The 19,345-nt window shown below is 33.0% G+C and overlaps 1 protein-coding gene across 1 annotated transcript; it reads right to left on the bottom strand.

The window, feature by feature from the left end:
- Positions 1–2,517: 2,517 nt before the first annotated feature.
- LOC115995454 (methionine aminopeptidase 1D, chloroplastic/mitochondrial) lies at positions 2,518–10,145 on the bottom strand. Its single transcript, XM_031120026.1, has 10 exons — positions 9,868–10,145; positions 9,712–9,781; positions 8,413–8,638; positions 7,774–7,935; positions 7,647–7,688; positions 6,465–6,536; positions 4,979–5,058; positions 4,128–4,225; positions 3,346–3,393; positions 2,518–2,765 (listed from the first exon to the last, which is right to left on the bottom strand). Exons 1-10 carry the CDS (start codon positions 9,989–9,991, stop codon positions 2,620–2,622), a joined length of 1,068 nt encoding a protein of 355 aa, XP_030975886.1. The 5' UTR covers positions 9,992–10,145; the 3' UTR covers positions 2,518–2,619.
- Positions 10,146–19,345: the final 9,200 nt, after the last annotated feature.

The raw sequence follows: 19,345 nt of genomic DNA, 5'->3' as shown, positions 1-19,345 counted from the left end.
TATGTGTGCTTTCCAACACTTGGCTTTTTATTTGAGTTCGTGTGCGTGAATTTAGTTAATTTTGCTTTGGCCTATTTTATCGTAATGGTTGGTTGGTTACCTTTCTTAGTAATCTAATAATCATATCAATTTTATATATATAATTAGAAGAAAAGAGAGTTTGAATAATTTTAATTTATGAATCATTTTTTTGTGTAATTAAAAATAATTTTAATTTATAAGTCCTTTTGTGTAATATTATAAATATATACGGTATGGTACGTTACTAACTAGGTAATATATGTGTGTGTGTGTTTGTGTTAACTGCGACTGTTTTTAATTGTTTTTTTTATTATTTTGATCAAGTTAGTGGTTTACTTGCCATACTACCAAACCAATTATGCTTTTTAGCTTCCTCTCTACTCAAATACACAAATAGAACAATTTAGAGTTGGCTTCTTCTTAGCTCGTAGATTACATCTCTCAACCAAAAACTTTTTCCTCTCTCTCTCTCTCTCTCTTTGTGTGGAAAGACTCATATAAAATGTTGTTATTTAACCTTTGTATGTGAAAGTGTGTCCAACACGAAGGTAGACGTTATAGTTTAATCTTGGAGTTGTTCGACCAAAGAGTCGTGTCACACAAAGTTTTACCTTGATTGGTACGAATAAACATTTTGAAGACAATGCATTTACTTAATTTACTAACTTTATTCCTAAACTTTGATTTAAGTTTATGTTATTCTTGAAGAAGGACACATTGATATGCAATTCCTTATTCTCACATTGTCCATAACAAACCCAATTAACTTCCCATCTATTTTCTATACACTATTTGTCAAGAATCTCCATTTGATTGGGAGAATAGAAAATAGGGTGGGGTGGAAAAGTGGGGGAATAGAAAAAATTTTAGTTTTCTCTCAGTGTACGTGTGTGGCTGAGGGAGTGAAAAAGTGGATTTGGTTGAGTAGAAAAGTAAGAGAATAGAAAATATAATTTGCATAAATTTATTATAATGCCTCTAATACATTTAAAAAATTTTTTTAAATAATTTATTAAAATTAAAAATTTTAATTACTACAAACTTACAAACTAACACAACTAATAAAACATCTATCAAAAGAAAAACTAATAATAATAATAATAATAATAATAAAAGTTGCCATTTGATATTAAAAAAAAAAAAAAAAAAAAAAAAGGAACCTAAACAACATCAGGTTCACTGTAGCCTGTAGGATGGTAGGGTGTAAGCAACAAAGACTAATAAAACAAAAAACAAAATCTGACAATTTGATATATATATATATATATATATATTTTTTTTTTTTATAAGCAGCCAACCAACATGTGCACAGTAGGGGTAGATGAGTCATTTTCCATCTATCTTCTCCCACTTCAATTTCCTCTCCATAAATCTCTCCAATTTGGGGATTGATTTTTAGTGGCCCGGAGAAAAAATAACATGATTCTAAAAACCAAATCAGTGAAATATGTAATAAATCATTATATCATTTACAAAATATATTCAAATAAATATAAACAATTTTAAATAAGTTTTCATACCTTAAATTAAATGGATAAGAAATTGGTAAGTATAAACATTAAACAGTCAATCAAATTACCATTACAAAAATAATAACAATGTTATAACATTTTATTTATATATTATTTTTTACAACATAATTAAGAATAAATGATTTAATTTAATTAGACTTCCCTCAACAATTGATAAGTTTTTTTTTTTTTTTTTGGGTAGAGATCTATTCTAAAATAAAAATGTGTTAAATTAGATGCTAGCGACTTAAAGATTAAAATACAAACTATTATTTTATTTTTTAATAATTAATTAATTATGTTACATTTTTGTATTATTTGTCAATTAATATTATTAACAAAAACAAAAACACAAAAAAAAAAAGAAAAAAAAAAAGTAGAAGAAATAAAACACCTAGCTACCATGCGCAGGATGCATCATCCCATGTCCCTAATTCTCATGCCTACGGCTTTGTGCCTTTCAAACTAGTGAGTGTGAATATGCTGGTGGTCCCACTAGTTTTCCCTCCTCTCATCTTTCTAACCAAACACCCACAAAAACCATTTTGGTTTCTCTCTCTTCCATCTTCCCTAAAATCCACCTAACCGAATGAACCCTTAATCATGTAAAGAGAGAACTCAATATTTACCTTATGTTACATAGTTTAAACAAAATAGTATTTTAAACTTCTTGGAATTCAATTAATATATAGATATTCATTCAAAACAAATTTTTAACATATGAATGGAGCTTAGCTTTACAAAAAATTTCATTTTCTTCTCTTTCTATTTTGATTGACCATTATTTTTTTGGGATCTTGACCCATAGTACATTTCCGGTGTACTTGTGTACTTGGGTCTGTTTTTATTTCAATAAAATCTTTATATATATATTCACAATTCTTCACACCAACTTATTTATGGTATAGAAGGAGAAATATCAGATGAAACTAGAAGCTGGGGAGAGAGGGTCAAAGAACACACAAACAAGGAGAGAACCAAAGAATAACAGATGTCAAAGGTAATGACCAAAATCAAAGATAAAAACAAGATTTAGATTGATGCCAAAATTTTTGACTAAGAATCAAATTCAAAGTTCAAACAATGTTTAACTCTTGGTCAATATCTCAGCCCCATCTTCGGTTATTAAAATCGTGTGTTCAAATTGTGCTGACAGGCTCCCATCTTCGGTAACAATCGTCCAGTTATCATCCCACATTACAGGATTAAAGCTACCTACTGTCAGCATTGGTTCTGCAAAATTGACCATTATGCACATGCATTTTATAATAATCAATAATACGTATAGAAATAGAAATATTTCAATCATTAATTATTGTAACACATAAGAAAAAACTATCAAATAATTTACATAAAATAACAGAGGCAATGAACTGAAATCGTATGGCTGTGTATATCCCATCCTAGCCGCCATAATTTTCCATAATTTGAGTTACGGTTGTGTAAGTGCACACCAATATGTGCAAATCACTAATGCATTATTTTAGAGTCTAGTTATCTTGCTGTATCTACTATCTAGTCACATGAAGCTATGATTCTCCCAAACCATACCAGCCATCAATCTAAAGGCTTTCCAAGTCAAATCAAAATTATAAAGTTTGAGTCATTGATTACAAGTATTAACCCTGAAATGCTTCATTGAGGAGGGAGAAAGAGGGGGGGGGGGGGTGGGACTTCTGAAATAATTGAAGTTAAACTACTTCGTATAAAAAAAAAAATGAAATGAAACTACATTAGTTAGCATGACAATTAGCAGCAACTTAAGGTAAATTCTAGTAAGGGAAATTCATTATACTAATGGAAATTCACTAACCAATTGTGAAGGTTTGATTCAACAGCATGCATCCAGTATCATTATTCCCTGAAAAAATAAAAATGATCAAATACAGAATATGTCGAAACTCTCCAGAAAATGTACATACTGATGCAGAGAGAGAGAGAGAGAGAGAAGCCATCTTGTGAAGGAGAGATTGTTATTATAAATTTATAACACTACGTTCCCTATTTGAGTGGTCTAGGGCTTTTGGCAACGGTTCTTTCATTTCTTTTGTAAACTTCATTGATTCTTTAATTTTTTTATGCATACACTACATTGATTCTTTAAACTTAAGATTGTAATTCCTTGGAGAAGCCTTATGTATAGTTGGGATTCCTCTTTTATCAATAAAGTAGTCCTAGTACTAATAATAAAAATTGTTATTATAATTCTTAATGAAAAAATGTAATGCTAAAATTATTGGAACTCCATATTATAATTTTTTTTCCATTTCGGAATACAGGACTATCAAAGTGACATAAATTTGGATCTTATACTAGTATAGCCAGTCACATTTAGGTCAAATGGCATGTCTTTCTATGTTTTTTGATAAGTACATGTCTTTCTATGTTCTGGATGGTCTTCTCAATGTTGATATACCTTTGATATCAGTCAACAATTTGCATGACTTAAATAGAGATAAGGAACAATAAAATAAAATAAATTAATAGATTTGAAAAAAGATAACACAAACTAAAGTCAAGATGGCGTTGAAACAACAGCCTAAAAAATATACGGACAAGAAAGAAAGAAGCAACATAAAAGCTCAGAAAAATTACTGAAGTGTAGAATAACTGGATCAGCATGAAAAACACGTCCAACCCCATGGCCAACGAATTGTTGAACGACACCGTAGCGAAATTTATCTGCATGATCTCTGAAGGGGAGAAAAATATGAACACACACCGTTAATTATAAGTCGTTATAAAATTGAGACCTAACATCTAACATTCATATACAGAACTTTTTAGCCAATTTTTTTTTTTTTTTTTTTGATAGATAGAACTTTTAGCCAAAAATAATTATGTACAGGACAATAAAAATGGTAATGCAATATGTTATTATAAATTTTACTAAGGATATGCTTGTTTAATTTAATATTGCAGTTCATTTTCACTCCCCGCTCATATGCAGCTATTTTAAAGCCTTACTTTTTCTAGGTACAACTGTAATTTTACACAACTTTTTAAAAGGAAATAAGCCAATGAAAATAATCTCACCCAAACAGACTCAAAGACAAAAGATCATCCTAATCTTTCAGCATCTAGTATACAAAGTGAAAGAACTTTCAAGTACCAAGTAGTCAGTGCAAATATGACTATATCAAACAAACAAAGTACCAAGTCAGCAATTAATGATGTATTGATTCATCAAATTTAAGAGTCAACATTACAAGTTTTTTCCTCAAATTACCAAATTAAAATGAGTTCATGAGGTGGGGAGCAGAATGTAAGCTAAGCCTAGGGAAATGGATACAGCAAAAGAATGGCAAATAGGAAAAGTACAATTCTGTAATTCCAAAAAAAAAAAAAAAAAAAAATCATTCATCAACATAACCACAGAGTTGGAAGTTATAGAGGGGAGAATGGAAGCCACAGAATTAAGAAATAAAAATATAAGTGAGCCTCACTGAATTGTTTTGCCAATTTTCTTGAACTCCACTCCTGGTGCACATATGGATATTGCTTTATCAAGACATTCTTTAGTCACCTGAAGCATATATTCCAAGAAATCATTTCAATTAATATAACCAAGATAAAGAAGAACATTGCAAGATGTTAAAGGATCTTCTTCAGGACCAACATCATCAAGACACGCTTCCTAAGAATGTCAAATGAAACAACAACAAATCCTTAATTCCAAAACTTTGGGCTAAGATTTTCAAATAAAACCATCAACAAAGAAAAAAAGTGCACAAAAGGTGATAAATAAAATGATTGTAAGTTATAATTAATGGCCAATCTCAATTTGGACCAGTTAATGGTTCATCCCTAATTTACATTTGGCATGTAGTGACGTTAGAGCATCAATATCCATCCAATCTAGGGCCATACTTTTTGCAGACCAATATATTGTTCGCTCATAAGAAATTCAGATAACATTTAGTTTCAAAAACGCATAGCTGAGCTATTTGTCTTCCATTCAATTACTATTCTGCATTTGATCAGAATCTATGCAGTGCCTAAGCAGTCTAAGCTGCTTTCTTTTTTGGCTTGTTTCTCATGAATTTCTAACAATGAAACCTAATGAACAAACCCAAAATTATGTTCATCCTGTCAGTTGTTGGTATACATGGAAAATATGGGAGTAATCTCAAACAGTAGGTCACAATTGGTGGATACAGTTACCATGCTTCAGTATTTCAGAGAGCTAATTATTGTGCTTATCTACTGATATAATTGGAAACAGATTGCACTGACTGGCTTTCAAGAACTCAAGGTCATCTAATGCAACAAGGATTCTTTGAGCCTAGGCAGTTAAAACTCAGCTTCCTTACTCATACATTTGATATTATATGTACTATGCCATCATTTAGTATTAGAAATTTGTGGAGGCTTTGATCATATAACATTTTAACAATACACAAACACAACAGTTGGTAACCAACAGAGATACTAAAGATGATAATCTGCAGAAAGACTGGAGGAAGGTGCAATTATAGTCACACAAATGGACTCAAGAAGTCTAAGAGAGCAAAGATGGAGAGATCCGGAGTGTCCTTAACGAGTAGCTCTATTATAACATGCCAGTTACCTTCTCATATAGATCTTTTAATGGCATATGAGAAGATATCAGGTAAAAGTAAAGGTCAAATATTGATTAAACATGATCTGAAATTAACTAAGAATTTCAAGCTTATCACGGTAAAGCTCAAATCATAATCCCCAATCTCACAAGAACCTAGGTTATTTACATCACTAAATTCAAAACGGATACACAATTATGCTTCAGTGCAATTACAATGGCAAGATTTTGTACTTATTTACTGAACCAATAAAGAGTTTAATTTCATAACAACTCACCTACTTAGTGAAGAACGTGATTTTAAGAGACTTATTTCTGGCTATCATGAATGTAAAGAAAGCTATGCCACAATTAAAGTCCAAGATAGCTACCTGAACTAGCTGTCTGCCCTCATCATCAACATTTCCGCAGAAGAATGTTGCCGATGTATCACCATGATACCCCTACAAATCACAGTAAGTTTACAAGTTTGCAAATAGTTAGGCTAAAAAATGCAAATCAAAGAATCTGAATTACAACTGTAATTGCAAGAGGCTGAAGTTACAAGGTCTATCAGAGAAATATTCTAACATTTTAGCCAATGGAGAAATTTTGGCAGTGAAAAAGAGAGAGGGTGGGGGGAGGTTTTGGAGAAAGAACAAAACAAAAAGAGTTCTGATGCAGGACAACCTAGGCTTCCCACCTAGATTAGTCCCACAGTAGACCTTAGGCTTCCCACCTAAGGTGTTTGGATTCACCACCAAACAAAAGCAATGCAATTTTTGCAAATAATCTAAATAATAATAATCATAGTCTGAAAATACGAAAGAAATCATCTGGAGCTTTATATGCAGCTTCCTGAAATTACAATGATAAAGATAAACTCTTCTAAACAAATCCTAAACAATATCAAATACTAATTTAATAATTCTAAACAATCTCAAATACTAATCCAATACTAAAGATAAAAAACTAATCCTAACCAAATTCAGCTACTAATCCAAACTAAACAAATAACTACGTGACAATATGAAATTATCCACTGAAAATCTAAAAATGAAATATTGAAATAACTTTTGGTTATGCTCCTGCGTCAAGTTCATTAAAACTAGAAACATAGAGATGAAGGTGAAATTGTTTTATCTATACTTGCAACAAATTCAGTAATAAATCACTGTTATAGCATGTTAACCATTGTGAATACTATCAAATTACAAGAAAGATCACCACGAACTTAAGAAACAATGAAAATGGTTAAGGTATTAGTGTTCTCTCAAAACGTTGGACTCTTTGCCCTGGTCCTAGAGAGCTCCTCCCAAAAACCACTTCACTAGCTTATAAAAATGACCCCACACACACACACACACAAAAAGAAGCTCAAAACACTACCTGAGACCTATAACCCAGCAACACCAATGTATGGGAAATAATCAAAGAAACAATGGAAATAGCGAAGAAACTCATGTATAAAGTCAAGAATATGTATAAAATTTATCTCAACTCCTTTAGTCTAAATCCATATACACCCTTTCCCTTGCTTTGAACTAAACATGCCCAACACCAAACATGCTTACATTTAGATAAACTGTAACATCAATGTTGATAATGTCGCCATCCTGCAAATAAACACATATCTTCAATTTAAATTTAAACAATCAGAAATACAGGGTTAAGAAACTAAAGAATTTAAATGGAGAGGACCTCAAGTGCACGGGAATCTGGTATTCCGTGGCAAATACATTCATTCACTGATGTACATACACTCTTTGGAAACCCACCATAGCCAAGAGGAGAGGGGTAGGCCCCATTATCAATTATCATTTGATGAACAGCTCGGTCAATTTCATCTGTCGTTATGCCTGGCTGCCAACAGAAGCAACAATTAAAACTTTAATATAAAGTAAGGTGCTCACCTCCAACATGTACAATTACAATCTACACTTCATCTCTAACTAGTTTCCTCATCAGCTACAACAAAACTAATTCCAGAAAGTGTAAACTATTTTCCTAGTTCAGGGAAGGAAAACTGAAAATAATAAATAAGAAAAAAAATAATGAAAATTTTCAAAACTCATGTCTTGCTGGCAAACCCAACTTGATACTCAAGTTCAATCCTAACAAGAAGGAAGAGAGAGAGAGAGAGAGATTTGGGGGGTGGGGGTGAGGAACAGGAAAGAATTAGAAGACAGGCGGCTCTTGATAAATGAAATATATCATCAAAAGTCTATTAGAATACATACTCAGGGGCCTGGCAACAACCTTATGGTCTTAAATTGAACAATAGACTACAAATTAAAAACTGTTCTCAAGGAATAGCAAACCAAAGAATCACAATGTCACCTTGACTAAAGTCCCAGCATATTCAAGAACCTGGGCTGCAAGCCGTCCAGATGCTCTCATGCATTCTATCCCCTTCTCATCATGCACTTCAGGTCCACTTGCAATTCCAGGTGGTTGCTTAGATTTGACATAAGGAGGCCTTTCTATATGACCCGGAACAGGCCGACAAGGAGACAATTTTCCAGGCTTTAGTCTTTTACGAGTGGTATTTGGCAATCCATCATTTCTGCTAATTTCAACAGGAAGGCAGTCAAATACCTATTTCTGAAATTTTGTGTCATGTGTATAAGGCCAAAGAAGATGTGAAATTTCATAGTTGATGAAATCCAATCCTCAATCCTACAGCATAATTCCCAAAGCGTGACCATGACCAGATCAAGAACCAGGAAATACAAACCCAAGAGCTTATTCTGTGTACACATCAAAATTTGTGACCAAATACCAGCCTAGAATCTATATTTTTATTAGTAATAACATTTTATTAGAGTGGAGTAGATAGCTCATGTACACAGGACATGTGCACAAGAATTTCCTAAAGAATTACAATTGAAAGTACGGTTATCCCTCTACCTCCATATAGTCCATATTAAGCAAAGAGGAGCTGCATTCCAAACAAAAGAACAACTCTATCTGCAACACCAACTCCTCCAACTTAAAAGCGACCCTCTCCTCTTAGACATCAGCAAACGAACTCCAAATAAAGGGGGAAAAATGTCCACCTATTACAAGCAATTCTACTATGGACTAACAAATGATCCATTTTTTTGCCACTACATTTACACATACAACACCATTCTACCAATATAATACCTCTTTTAATAAGATTTTATACCCCATAAAAAATCTTCCCCGTAGCTGTTAAGCCTGCTATACCATACAAAGAAAACCATACTCCCAGAATCATATCATGTTGAGCAATATGAATCTTCATCAAATAACGTTTTGCTCAAAAGGCAGTCATATGAAATAATTAATGAATAATGAATCCACTTGGTGCAAAATTGTATTTTGACATCTCAGTTTTAAGTATCCCAAAGAAAACCACTAAACTATTCTAAGATTTCAATAACGCATCCTTTATATTGCACAGAATATATTTGTAGAAAGAACATAGTTCTACCCAAAGGTCAGTTTTTGATATGTAAAAGAATACAAAAATACAACCAGAAAGGGCAAACATAAATTCAAGGTGAATATATTCTATTAGTAACATAAAACGATTCTCAAGTATAATCAAGTTAATATGAACACCTTGTGTTTGTGTACATAAGAAAGATATATAGCATATTACACACACACCTTCTGTTGAATAGTAGGTCGGTTAAGCCAGAAAAAGTCCTGGATAGCTGCATTGACACATGCTTGCTTCCTGCAATAACACCCAACATAACCATAACTATAAATTGATTTTTTTTTGTTTTGTTTTTTTTTGGGTTTTGGGTTTGGAAACTGGACCTGGATTGTAGCGGAAGAGTTGGTGAAGAGGTGGTGTTGAATGAAGGAAGCGGTCTCCAACAAAGGAAGATAGGATTCTGGAAGTGGGTCTCAGAGTCAGAGACATGGCAGCGCCTCTTATCATTCGTTCACTCTCTCTCTCTCTCTCTCTCTGTTTATCTTTTTCTACTTGCTTCCTTCTCCTTCTCCTTCTCCACCTCAAGCTAATGGGTCTTCATTTTTTGTGTGTCTCTCTCTTTTGAACTTTAGTCGGACTACTAGACTAGACTAGACCCTTTCTTTCTTTCTCGCTTGTTTTTCTTCTTCTTTTCGATTTAATTAGGCCTGTGGGATGAGGCCTCATGTCATGATAGATTGTACTAAGGCCAAGAACAAGACCAAGCCCAAGCCCAGATGAGATGGCGTTAGCAATTGTGTTTGACCCAACAAAAATGTATAGAGAAAGAATACTGTTTTTTAAACTGGAGTTTTGGTTATAAATAAAAAATACAAGGGTTTTATTAATGAATTATGCCAAATACACAATATTTTGACACTATCTTTGATAGTAAAGATAGTTGAATAAAATATTGTCAGAAGTTAGAACTATAAATGAACCAAGCCGATCATGAATAATTCCGAATTCGGGTTCGGTTCAATAAAAAACTCATTCATGTTTGTTTGTTTATAAATAAGCCAAGCTTGAACTTTAATTTTGAGTTCGTTTAATAAACAGGTTGAGCCCAAGCAAAAAATATTGTTCACAAACAAGCTCGTGAGCTATAAAACTTGATACAAAACAATTCAAGTATACATTCATTTATAAGTTTATATGAGTTAATTAAATATACTCGTTACGCATATCTTAATAACATGGCTAACATGGGACCACTATCTATTACCTTCATTTTTTTTTTCCTTTTCTCTAAATTGACCAAGAGCCATTTTATACTTTAGTTACATTTAAAATAAATAAATTAATTAAATGGATCACATATGATGCTTCCCTATTAATCATCTAATGTAAAGGTATGAAACATGCTAGTATTTTTTCATTAATAATAGTTACAAACTAGTATTTTTCTAATTCTTTACCATCTAACATGAACATAAAAATTGTATTTTGAACAATTGTTAAATTGTAGACAAGGAAGGACGAATGAATAAATTAAATTATGCAAATTTTTAATTTGAATAATGGCTAATTATAAGTATGACTAGACGTATGATAAAATGAATATACTATTTTTTTTTCTTAATTTTAGAGATTTAAGCATTTGATAATGTAATTTTCTTAGATCTTAAGCTCAAAAGCTTAACCTGAGCTTGAGTTTGAACTTGATATTAAGTTTGAGCTTTACTTGACTAATTAATCAAGCCAAGCCAAGCCAAGCTCAAGCTCTTTGGCTTTTCCACGAGCTCAAGCTCAAACATGATTTCTAGGCTTGTCACGAGTTCAAGCTAAGTTTGAACATGCAATACTCAACAAAGCTTGACTTGTTTACAGCTTTAGTTCCAATTAGCTCAACTGATAAAGTCTTTGATATTTGAATAAAAAATCTAAGGTTCAATCTTTGCTTACATAAAAAACCAATTGGTATCTTAGTTTGATAATAAAGAACATAATCATCAGAAGCGGATGTCGTAAGTTGAAACTCTAAAAAAAAAATGTTGACAAGTTTTTATAAGTTATTATATGGGTCCATTACTAATATTAGTAGTTATGAAATTTTTTGCAAACTCTAAAAGAATGTTTCAAAGTAATGCTTCAAGCGCTTGCAACCCAATTACATATGCTAAACCTGCTCCCAATACCTATTATATTACCATAATTCTAGTTCAAATTGCCTTCGAACATTGAACGATTGTCTACCATCATTTAATTACCAACTAATATAATATTTTAAATTTAACAGCTTTTGGAGGGACCAATCCCTTCTCTATTAAAGCCAACTAAGAATTTGGCTTATCAACTTACCCAGATTGGCATCAAATCAAATAATCTCAATCTCCTATGAAGCCCACGGGCCACGAGGCCCACGACTCTAGGTTGCCACACTATAAAAATATTCAGCAACCAAAAGCCATCTTCATTCTCTAAAGGATGATTTTGGCATTTAGGCTCTATTTAAGGCATGACCAACTGGGAGGTGGGAGCATTAACTAAGTTTAGACCTTGTTTGGCAACACGAGTAGAGCTCTCTTCGCCCCTCACCGTTTCTCCTTCTAATTCATTAATTTATATCTAACTTCTCTCAAGTATTAAGTTAACCTAAAAAGACCCTGAAAATGAAAATGGCCCCTCTCCAAGAAAAAAAAAAAAAAAGTCTCTTTAGTTAATAAATACCTACACAAGTGACAATATCATAATAAAGGCTATCTTAAGAAGTGTCACCAACTCATCCACAAATCACCAATATCTTTAAATTCTCTCAATTTTATCCATGCTATTGGCTAGAACAAGGGCTCTTAGCCCCATCTCCTGGTCTCTCTCCCTCTTTGAATTGATTTTGGAAAAATGATAATTTTTGGATTAATCTTATTAATGATTTTTGCTTTCTTGATTACAACATATTCATACTTTGGTGTTGAAAAATATATCATATCTTTTTCATTTTCTTTATTTTTTTTCCCCTCTTGATTTATGATTTCCAGTTACAAGAAAAAAAAAAAGTAAATAATGAACATGTAAGTTAACTATTATAATTTTCTCCAAAAAAAAAAAAAAAGTTAACTATTATATATTATTGAGTGTTAATATAGCTAAGAAAATGGGGAACAAATTATGTTTTTTTTAATGTATTCTTAATAAAACATAATGCTAAATATTTTTGATTGATTCAAATTAAATTTGCTATATTCATGACAATTTGTTTAGTTTTTTCATTTTTTTCAAAAATATATTTTTATTTTATTGTCATAAATATCAATGTGTGTATATTTGTTCTCAAAGTTGACAGTTTTAATGTTTTATTTATTTATTATTATTTCGTATTAGGCACAATATGACAACATAATCTTATTCATATAAGTGAATTTAGTATAGTATATAGTTTTAGAGTGAAGGAAAACCATAAGATTTATTACACATTAATAGATGATTTACTTGAAATATATTAAGAAACAATTATCTTGCGTTTTCTTTTATTTATATTTTGTTACTACTGAATAAACACCAAGTTTTTTTTTTTTTTTTTTCTTTTGATATATTGATAATTGGGAGTGGAGGAGATTTGAATCTTAGTCGTTTTCGTTGAAAATACCAATTAACAAAGCTCTTGGCACAAATTTTGTTTTTTTAGATTATATAATCCTCATTATTAAATGATGAAAAAAAATTGTTCATAATCCAGGGCCTCCCTAAGATAAAATCTTGTTTTCATCCATGTGTCCAAGGCATAGCATTAGCCATCACCAGTTCACCACTAGCAAGTATTAACATGAGTACATATTAAAAATAAAATAAGATGATTAAGCCCATTCACAAATAATGAGTATTGGGCTCAGCTCCCCATTTGAAACGGGTTCAAAGATTAAGCCCATTCACAAACAAACCGTAGCAAGTCGACAAAAACAATCTTATTAATATTCTTTAAATGAATAAAATTGAATTTCGATTTTATAAAGTCACATTGATATGACGAATCCTGTTTTGTCCACCAAAAAACCATATTTCATTTTGACCCAGAATGCTTTCCTCACATTATCTGATCGATTGTTTGGAACATAAATAATGCTAGTTTCACAAAATGAACTCAACATTCATCATGCAGTTGGACCAGCCAAAATCATGTGGGTCAACAGGTTTATCCTTTAAAATTAACCCCCAAAGTGATAAATTTTTTGTTTGTTTTATACAAAACAGTACCTGCAGCAAATCCATATAGAAAAAAAAATTTATCATGGAAAAATCATAAATTACACACAGTATAATTGCACTAGAGCACAAACCAATCAAATCAAGGCTACCACTTTGCACAAGACAAAAAACCCAGAAAAAGAAAGGGTATAAACTCAAAGCATCCACTCCATATGGACCATATAAAAAAGGAAAAGAGAGAGAGAGAGAGAGAGAGAGAGAGGGGACAATTATTTAAGAGGGTGGAATAGGCAAGTGACGTATAAACTGATGAACTTTGTGCTTGGATTATTAGGCTTTCGACACAAGCCCATCCATGTAAAAACTGTAGTGAAACCCATGCCCAAATTAAAAGACCAGTCCTTTTCAATCCCAATCTCCGGACGACAAAGTTTTGGAATCCGATGCTAAAGAGAACGTACTTTAAGGTCCAGTCTCTCTGACATTAGGCTTAGGCCTGGCCCAGGATGTGGGGCCCACTGGACCCACAATAAAATTTTCTTGGCAATATGGCAATGAAGCCCCCACACCACGTTTCAGAAGAAGGTTGATGCGTACTACGACTACGACTACTACTGCTCTGCTTCATTCCAGTCCCCCACAGTTGCGTTGATAGTGAGAGACCATGTTGGCACGTTAAAAAATGTCTATATGATTGTTCGTCAGTCAGCCTGTGTGGGTCTCTTCCAATGTGTCTTTTCCAATATGTTTATGGCTGTGACAATGCCTTACGGCCAACCAATTATCAAGGTGAATAACAAGTCCTCATCAATTTGAGAGAGAGACGGCCAACCAATTATCAAGGTGAATAACAAGTTCTCATCAATTTGAGAGAGAGAGAGAGATTACGTAAACACACCTTAATTTCACCATCAAAAAAAAAAATCACGAAAAATGTATAGGGAAATTTTTTGCCTTTTTGTCTGAGCGAGTTGGATGTTTAATTTGAAAATCTTGGATTTGATTTAAGAAACTCATTTTTGTAAAACTAACACTTTTTGAGAGAGAAAGAGAGGCTTTTTGTGCTAACGTGCGCCTGATTCTTGTACAGACACTACTCCTAACGTGAGCCTTCATCAACCCCATTTATAAGCCTTTTTAGGCCCCTTGTGGGTCTCTCGTTACCCTTAGTGGTGTCTTTCGCAATCTCTGTCTTGGGTAATGTGTTGACCTAAATCAATTATGTCTCCTCCGCTAGTGGCAGTTGAGCCACCCTTTGAAGCTCCTGGAGTGAGTCTTTGGCCCAATTTTGACTTGGATATAAGTTTCTTAGCACCAAATCATTGAGATCTTTGCATGGGTTCCCTGGCATCAATGTTTTTCCTCTTTTTTGCACTAAGCCTCGTTATCTTTACGGTGGAGTGGACTTTCTCTTCTAGATCTAGTTTGGTGTCTTTGGAGTTGGTCAGATAGTAATGTTCTTCTTGGAGAACATAGGAATGTTTGCCAGATTGGATTAAGTGTCTTGGAGATCAAAAGAATGTTTGCTAGATCGTGTGGATTTTTCTCAACAGATTTTGGAATGATTTTGGTTTTAATTTTTCTTTGAGAGTCTAATCTCTCCCAACATATACTCCTGTATTTTTATTTGTTTTTCCTTGTAATTATTTTGTATTTAGAAATAGAATTATGTCATTTTATCTATAAATAAAAAGCTACCCATGTTTTCCACCTATATGGATGTAAAATCGATTTGGAATATGCAATTTATTTTATTACATGTTTAAGTTAACATGTCAAAAGAGTGACCTAACTTAAAATCGTGAAGTGAACTGACGATTTCTTTTAAAATAAAATTTACACATTTGGAGTATAATTATGAGATGACGATAAGGTCGAGAAGGTAAGGGGAGGGTAGGGGTTTCTAGGTAGTGTGGTTGAAGCCTAAGTGAACCTTGTGGAGATTTGAGATTGTGAAGGACTGGACGAGAACGATGAGACTACATTGTTAGAGGATCTCAATCATGTTGCAACCACCATGGGATTAGGGCTTTGTTACAACTTACGAAATAATAGCAAGTTACAACAATTTTCTTTAGTGAATTTGGCCACAAGAGTTATGGAGGTTGTTGATGTTGATTACAATTAAATCTCACCTATAGTGGAGGGGTGTGGAGGTTTGAGATTGTTTGACTACAATGACAAAATGAAAGTTAAGTTATACAAGTTAGACTTATTATAACTTAAGTGGCACAAATCAATTGTAGGCACATATACTTGTGAAATAAGCAAATTAATTTTGGATTAGTTTATAGTTAGCTTAATGTTAATCTAAAGTTATAGACTTCTCTAATATATAAACCCTATATTAGGTTCGTTGTAAATTAAAAAACTTAATAGGCATATACAGTCGTCAAAGGCTTTATGCTGAGGATGCAAGCCATTAAGCCAAACAACATGAACAACATAAACTATCATGTCATTTTCTCTCTCATACTTCTACTCATCATTCAATCACTAACAGTTATGCAAAAACTTTAAGAACACATTTGGCTGTAATGGATATGACATCTCATCAGTTTCCCTAGTTAAAGTTAAAATGTTTTTATTTTTTTATAACTACATTGTGTTCTGTTATGGGCCAGTTCGTCATATTGCACGATCAATTACAGCTGCCGATATGCTTCCACCTTGATCAAATTAAGATTGCAACGCATTCTCGAAAACCAAAACCATGTTGGGAACGTAGCCACCATACAGTGCCCAATAAGCTCTGGATCCTAGTCTTTGTATGGGTTTGAAAAGAGCTTAGAAACCACGTAAGCCGCAAAAGTCTGTCACTTTAAAAAGGAAGGAGGGTCCAAAAATTGTCTGACGCCTGACTTTGGAAAGAAAAAGGAATGGCTTTTGGGAAATGGGAGGACCATTTGAGCACTAGCAAAGAAAACATGTCTTGGACATGAGAGGAATCCCTCTTTGAAAACCACTCATATATATGCACCAACACCCACATATATTTCGTTTTCTGAAATTATATATTATAACTTCAACCTTACTCCTATTTCTTTAGATTCCTTTCATTACGCTTTTTCACGTTTTCTTTTCTTCTTTCCCTGACTTTCTTTCTTTTCCATGTCTTTTTTGCCAGACTGATAAATTACGCATCTTTCCACTGTTTAACAATTAGCATCATAAAGAGAGAGCAAAACCTAAAGTTCTTTGTTCCTTTTGGATCGTAACCATGGTATGTAAAAGTATAACAATTATAGCCATGCAAGTCCCTTTTTTCCCATTTCTTAATTTGTTTTTTTTATATATTTGTCTTGGATCCACCACCATTTTATAGTTTTGACCTAAACTTGAGTATCTTCAATCATACGTTGCAATCACCAAAGGCTTTGAAATTGGAATATGTTCCCACAATGATCACTATGTCCCTAATTAGCATTTGTTTATGATACTAACATTTTTTAGTGCTAATTAAAAAATGTAACGGCCCCACAGTAGTTTAACATATGTAAATAAACTCAAACCTCTCCTAATCACTCCTCCCCTTCTTAAAAAAAAACAGATAATAAAGAAAAGAACATATCTAATTAAGTAAACTCCAAACAAATGAATATCTCCTCTTATATAACGTAGTAGTGTAGTACTAGATTACTAGTAACCAAATGACTGAGTTATTTCTCAAAAAAGAAAAAAGAAAAAAAAAGAAAAGACCTAGACCCGACCCTTTTTTCTTGGGTCAGGTATGAGTCAATCCATTTGACTCACGATTTGACCCGTTTTTAAAAACAATTTATATAAAAAAGACCAAATAAGCAAGCAAATCACTTCAAATTAGTCTCACTTGTTGCAAGTGAACTATCATCCCTTTCACTGTTTCCAAGTTGAACAAAATCTGTATATGAGAGGAGAGAGTAAAAAATGCATCGTTGTTACCTAAAAATGCAGCCAAAGTAATCATAACTTATTGTTTTTTTTTTTTTCCTTTTTTTAAATTTCTATAATTTTTATTTTATGAAAATTTGAATGTATTAATTTTTAAAACCAAAATATGTTGTTTTGGGCATTTAATGGCGAATCACCTAACTTTTATACTGACGATATCATTTGTGAAATTTAAATTGTGTAAAATTAATTAAGATCTATATATTATTGAACTTTTGTTTTTGACTATTTTGTTATATTTCACACACACACACACACACACACACACACACACACACACACACACACACATTTTTTTACATGTGAAAAAATGCAGGTTGACATGTAACTTGATCAACCCAACCTATTTGCAACCAATTTAAGATGACCAATTTTTGACCTGAACCCGATTAACACAACTCGAACCCCACCTGTTTGCCAAGCCTAGGTTTTTTAGTCACTTTTTTTTACCAGGAAGACTCAGTTTGAAACCAATGCCTCACCTCAGATAGCTAGGCCAGCTATCAGGCACTTTGCTTTGAGGGGGAGGGGGGGAAATTCCTTCCACAAAATTTTATGTTTCACCATGCTAAGATTGTTGAGAAACAAAAGGTGTGGCACTTTGTAATATTAGAAAGTTATGATATTTTCTATAAATATTCATTTTTCACCCTAATTTAAGGTTTAAATACTTAATTATTACTTTCAGGTCGCTGTTTCCGTCTTTCATCGAGATGTAGCACAAAAGCCATGAATCCTATAGTTTAATGACATTACCTAATCTCATTTTGTGGTGGGCCTTTTGTGATTTTGGGCTGCACTGTCTCCTACTATACTGGGCCCAAAGTGTTCTAGATAAGAGAGTTGGGACCAACTCACATTGGTCTGACTTGCACACAAACTATGGCCTATTTGCCGAAACTTTAATCACATGCCTATGATAGGAAAAATTGCTATAGAAGAGTTATAGTAGATAAATGCAATAAAAAATAGTGATAAAAGAAATACGTTACTGTTAGGCAAAACAAGCAAGAGATCCTTAATTAAAACAGGGAAAAAGAACACATTATAGGCAGAATTGCAAGGACGAAATAGGAAATAGTAGCAATAAGTGATAAAATCAAAGAATGAAAGATTAGTTTGCCGTGTGCAATTGTGTTACGGGGCTAAGGCCAAAGAGGGAACCATTTCCTCAACGTGAGTAATCTCACAAGAGGATCTTGTTGTAAAAATTATCCACTTTGAGGGAACGGGTCTGAATAGCTTGTGCCCAAACGAGTTCTTTATCCTCAACAGAGGGTAGGCTTTTAGAGGGAGAGAAGAGATTAGCCTATTGGTGCATGCCTGCCATTCTATACTCTCTATTTCTCTTCTTTATCTTTTCTCTCCGTTTTGTTACTTTGATTCTTTCCACTCTTTTCTTTCTTTCTTAATACTTACTTGTGTAGTGTTATGGTGATGGTGATACTGTGATTCTCTTCTAGTGGTAGCTATTGTTGTGATTAGTGTTACTGTGCACAGTAAGGACCCTTTTATATACTGTCTGCCATGACTAGTTTTTACCATTTTAGCCTTTAACCACTTTTGTTTGGTTTAGGGTATTCTTCCCGATCACACACTGGTTTGTCAGCTATCCAGCCACCACCACTTACCTGTGTTGGCTGTGCCACTCCCCATTACTAGACAAATAAGACTATTTTGTTTGCTTGCTCACTGTAACATTCTTATCCACTACAGTGTGGGTATTCTCTCTTGCTATCCCTCATGGCA

The sequence above is a fragment of the Quercus lobata genome, chromosome 6 (genome assembly GCF_001633185.2).
Source record: "Quercus lobata isolate SW786 chromosome 6, ValleyOak3.0 Primary Assembly, whole genome shotgun sequence".
Taxonomy (NCBI): domain Eukaryota; kingdom Viridiplantae; phylum Streptophyta; class Magnoliopsida; order Fagales; family Fagaceae; genus Quercus; species Quercus lobata.
This window is presented reverse-complemented; position numbering and strand designations above follow the sequence as displayed.

Coding starts and splice junctions, on each gene's coding strand:
- LOC115995454 (XM_031120026.1), bottom strand. CDS start 9,991: ATGATAAGAGGCGCTGCCATGTCTCTGACTCTGAGACCCACTTCCAGA. Junction 4,226..4,978: donor AAAATTGGCAAAACAATTCA/GTGAGGCTCACT, acceptor TCTCCCCTTCAG/AGATCATGCAGATAAATTTC. Junction 3,394..4,127: donor TCCAGTTATTCTACACTTCA/GTAATTTTTCTG, acceptor TTATTTTTTCAG/GGAATAATGATACTGGATGC.